The 4,289-nt window shown below is 36.9% G+C and overlaps 1 protein-coding gene across 1 annotated transcript; it reads left to right on the top strand.

Moving 5' to 3' along the window:
* The first annotated feature begins 2,317 nt into the window (after positions 1–2,317).
* LOC124595498 (DNA replication complex GINS protein SLD5) lies at positions 2,318–3,366 on the top strand. The gene has a single exon (XM_047134262.1). The coding sequence runs from the start codon at positions 2,453–2,455 to the stop codon at positions 3,080–3,082; it is 630 nt and encodes a 209-aa protein (XP_046990218.1). The 5' UTR covers positions 2,318–2,452; the 3' UTR covers positions 3,083–3,366.
* Positions 3,367–4,289: the final 923 nt, after the last annotated feature.

Raw genomic sequence — 4,289 nt, 5'->3', positions numbered from 1 at the left:
AGTACTGCAGAAATCTGTTTCTCTCACTGAAAATTTTTATGCCTTTAGTTACCCATTGCTTATTATTGTTAGGTTTTACTGTTTTTACTACTTTTGGAAATGCTACATTAAAATAGTGAACAAAGATGCTCTGAAAACTCATGTACATGCTATCAATATTGTTCTGAGTGGCGATGCTTTCCCAATTTTCCTTCGCCAGTAAGAGATTAAAAATTCTTCAGAAAAGTTTCTTTTTTCAACTACTTTTCCGGAACTGATACTACTTGTTGGCATTTATATACACAGCAGCTGTGCCTCATGATCGCTATAACCCATGCTCAGTACTCTGCTTGTGAATCTGTAAGTTGTTTCTGAGATGAATATTTGGTCAATAATGGAATTTGTGCATTCTGTTAATCTTGTTGGACTGTGTATTGTGGGGATCATATTGAATGTGTTGGTAATACTTATCAAAGCATCTCTGCTGCTGCTGTCTTTTGAGAAATCAATATTGAAATCCCCACAAAGCACTATCTTCATATTTAGTGTACTGATCTTGTTCAACAGAACCTCTAGTTTATTCATGAAGATTGACAGGTTTCCACTTGGTGCTCTGTATATGTTAATAACTATGAAATTAATCTCTGGCAGTTTGGTAATGGAAAGCTCAAAGTCTTTTTCAATTGATTCAATATAACTTTTACTGACATCAAAGAACTTTATTTGTTCTTTCACAAAGATAGCAGAGCCACCATGTTTGGAAAACTCTCGGCTACAATGACTTGCTAATCTATATCCTGAGATTGAGGTTAATTTTACTTCGTCATTCCGTAGCCAATGTTCAGTAATGCAAATTATATCTATGTTTAGTGCATACTGCAGTAGTGCTTCCAACATGGAAATTTTATTTGTGAGTGACTGAACGTTATGGTGTAGTGTAGCAAAATCTGGGTACTTAGTAACTTTAGTTGAAACTGTTTCTGATTCTTTATCTAATGGTATTTCTAATACAGCACTTACCCTAAAAAATTTCTGTATGTTTCTTGTGTGTGGCTTCTGTTCGCTGGTGGCAATCAGCAGGTGAGTTAACTTCTGGATCTTGTATAAGTTTTGCTTCATCCACATCTGTCCTCTTCGGTTTAAACCATTTCGTAATTTTCGTTTGGCTGACGCTTGATTGATTGTTTTTTGCCTAATCGGTTTGAACCACTTGGTAATTCGCGTTTGGCCGATGGCACAGCTTGGAACTCGTCTAAAACACTTCTTAAGCTCCGTCTGTTTGTCACTTATTCTTTTTTCTGCACTCTTCTTCGAAATGCGAGTACATATTTTTTTGGCTAGTAATTTCTTTCCTAGCGTATTTAAATGAAGTCCATGGACTGTATGGAACCTTCGCTCCAATCTGTTTATGTCTACAATATCGACATTCTTAAAGTTAGTGCATATTTCAGAGATACACTCGTTTGCAACATTAATTTCGCAGTTCACACACGACTAGGGTGGTAAATCATGACGATGCGGGATATTCACAATGAGTACATTTGTGTGGGTTAAATTATTTGAACATTTCCTCATTTCTGTAATCACCTTGTGTGTCTCGTTTCTATAGACGTCGTTTGATCCTCCTATTAACACGGCGAAATCGTCTTTATTCAAACTAGCTACGTCAGTTGATGTTGTTAGGTCCGTTATTTCACTCAATGGAGCCCCTGGCTTTATGAAACCAGATGCCTTGAAACTACATGTTCTCATCAACACTGCGGAAATTTCACGGCCGTGACTATCACCTAATACACAGATTGTTTTGTGTTTCGCACTATTTGTAACCGGAGGATTTAAGATTCTTCTTCTCACCTGACTAGTGTTGTTTTTTTGCCGCACGTGTTTTAAATGTTCTTCAGTTTGCAGTTTCGCTGGAGATAACTTTTTTAACGTAGTTTCCTTTGTTGTATTGTAGTCTGTGGTAGTGTAGGTGTGCGAAATTCCTGTCCCCAAACAACCATCTGTCTGCACAGATGTGTTGTGCGCCGTCTCTAGACAGATAGTTACTCTCTCTCGATCAACGTCAACAGATTCTTCTAGAGAAACTTAACGTTATATCCCGTTCCGTTCTGTTTACGTCCTCTGTGAATGCCGCCGTTTGAAATTCAAAGTGGAACGTTTTGATATTCCGGTTCATCAAGTGTGAATCCACCTTGATTACTAACTTCAGTAAACTCACGAAGGTTATTGTGTGTACTTGTTGCAACCGATTTTATTATGAATCAGAATTCGTACCAAGGATGTTAGATCCTTGATTTGATACAGTTTCACATGTCCTGTGTCAGTTTGTCGGAGGGAAGTGCTTTGGAAAAGGCGGGAAATAATGTTTTCATGGCTTATGTGACATTCGTATGATGATCTGTGACTTGATATTTTCTGATTTCAGCATGTAAAGTGAGAAAGTGTAGTTGTTACTTCCTTACTGCACAATATGGAAATTGACAGTGATATATCCTCTGGCGAGGAGGAAACTTTGACAGCTGGGGAAGTGCTCCAAATCTTAGAAGAATCTTGGCTGAACGAAAAGTTTAGTCCAGAAATTTTACCACACCGAAACGAAATGGTTGAGTGTATGCTGGAACAAATTAATCAGATGGAAGAAAATTTGAATAAACTTAAAAAAGGTGATTTTCGTGTTATAGTTCATCAAATGGAGCTAGATAGGATACGCTTCATCATCACTAGCTATCTAAGGATACGTTTATCAAAAATTGAGGAATTTACCGTCCACATTTTGAGTGAGGAAACTAGGCGGGATCATGCATCTAAATATTTGTCACCAGGTGAATACAAGTTCGCTACCGAATATGTTCGCCACATGGAAAACCATTTTCATCTGCTAGCCTTTCGTCACATGCCCGGAAATTTTCAAGAATTCAATAAATCTAAGATGGTTGTTGTCCCCAATGTGTCAAGTCATGTATTCATTCGTGCTAAAGAGAACATTGCAACAGTAGTAATAGATGACGAAGAAATAGATCTGGAAGAAAACAGTCAGCATATCCTGCCGTATTCATCAGTGATGGAATTTGTTCGGAGTGGGTCAGTCCAGCTCATTTGAGGACCAAAACTGTGCGCTGCTGGTGTTATTGCAGTGTGCAACTTCAGCCCATTAAGTTACAGTGCCTATGGACCGAAACTCTAAGCTAGGCCTAATATGATTTAGATGTGTGCATTGAAGTTAAGTAATATCATGGTAGTTGTGCTTTGTCATGTGTCAAAGTAAGTCGCAGATAGCAGGTATTGACTCTTTTTTTAAAGATCAGACATTTTACAAACCATCAATCTACAATAGTTTTGAACACACAAGAATAAAATTATCTATTTGATTAAATTAATCACCAATTTGCTTGTTTGATTTGGCTTTATCCGCTAATCCCAGTCCACTGTTGTCAGTAGTAGACATGTATTTAATTCATGTTTTTTTCCTTTATGCAAAAAAATTACTATGAAACTTCATTTCCATGGCATAAAGTAAAGTAGTCTGCTGTTGCAGATACTGTTCTCCAACCAGTTTTTGTTTTTACCTATGCTGCATTCAGTATCATGCGTCATTGACATGGCTGCAAAGAGCAACATCCTTGTAAGTGATGCAGTTTAATTTAGTTGAGTTGCTTGTCTCGTGGGTTTTATTCATGTTCTGGAACATATTAGTAGGTTTACAAATAGGCCGAAAGTATATTTTTCTGAAAACCATTGCTGCATGGTTGCCATTTACGCAACAGTATTTTTTCTGTTTTGTAGAAAAAATTGCAAAATACGATCCATCTACATAATTGTCTCCTCAGAAATTCATCTTTGGAGTAGTAGTAGTAAAGTAGAAATGTCTTCAGTTTGTCTTTAAAACTCTGCCAGTTTCTGTAATTCACAAGGTAGGTGGTCAAATATTTTTGTGGTTTTATACTTAGTTCCTTTGTGTAGAGTAAGGTTAAATTGTGGAGATTGGAGGAGTTGTTAACAAAAAATATTTGTTTCAGATTTAAAATGTCCTTTGCTACCTGTCAGGCATTAAATGGTATTGGGCAAATGTGCAAAAATTTTTGTTGATGAGTACTAAACTCCTTTCTGAGCCCGTGGCAGCTTAACTGTTTTAGGCCTATTTTTTTATTTCCCCCCCCCCCCCTTCTAATGTTGTAGGTATGGCCATCTATAGTCTTCTAAAATAGTGGACTATTTATGATTAATTTCATTAGTGAATATGTGTAGTGTGGGTAAACACAACATTTTTCTTACTACTTGTTTTTGTACAATCAGCCTTAACTTTTTAT

The sequence above is a fragment of the Schistocerca americana genome, chromosome 2, assembly GCF_021461395.2.
Source record: "Schistocerca americana isolate TAMUIC-IGC-003095 chromosome 2, iqSchAmer2.1, whole genome shotgun sequence".
NCBI classification, from domain to species: Eukaryota; Metazoa; Arthropoda; class Insecta; order Orthoptera; family Acrididae; genus Schistocerca; species Schistocerca americana.
This window is presented reverse-complemented; position numbering and strand designations above follow the sequence as displayed.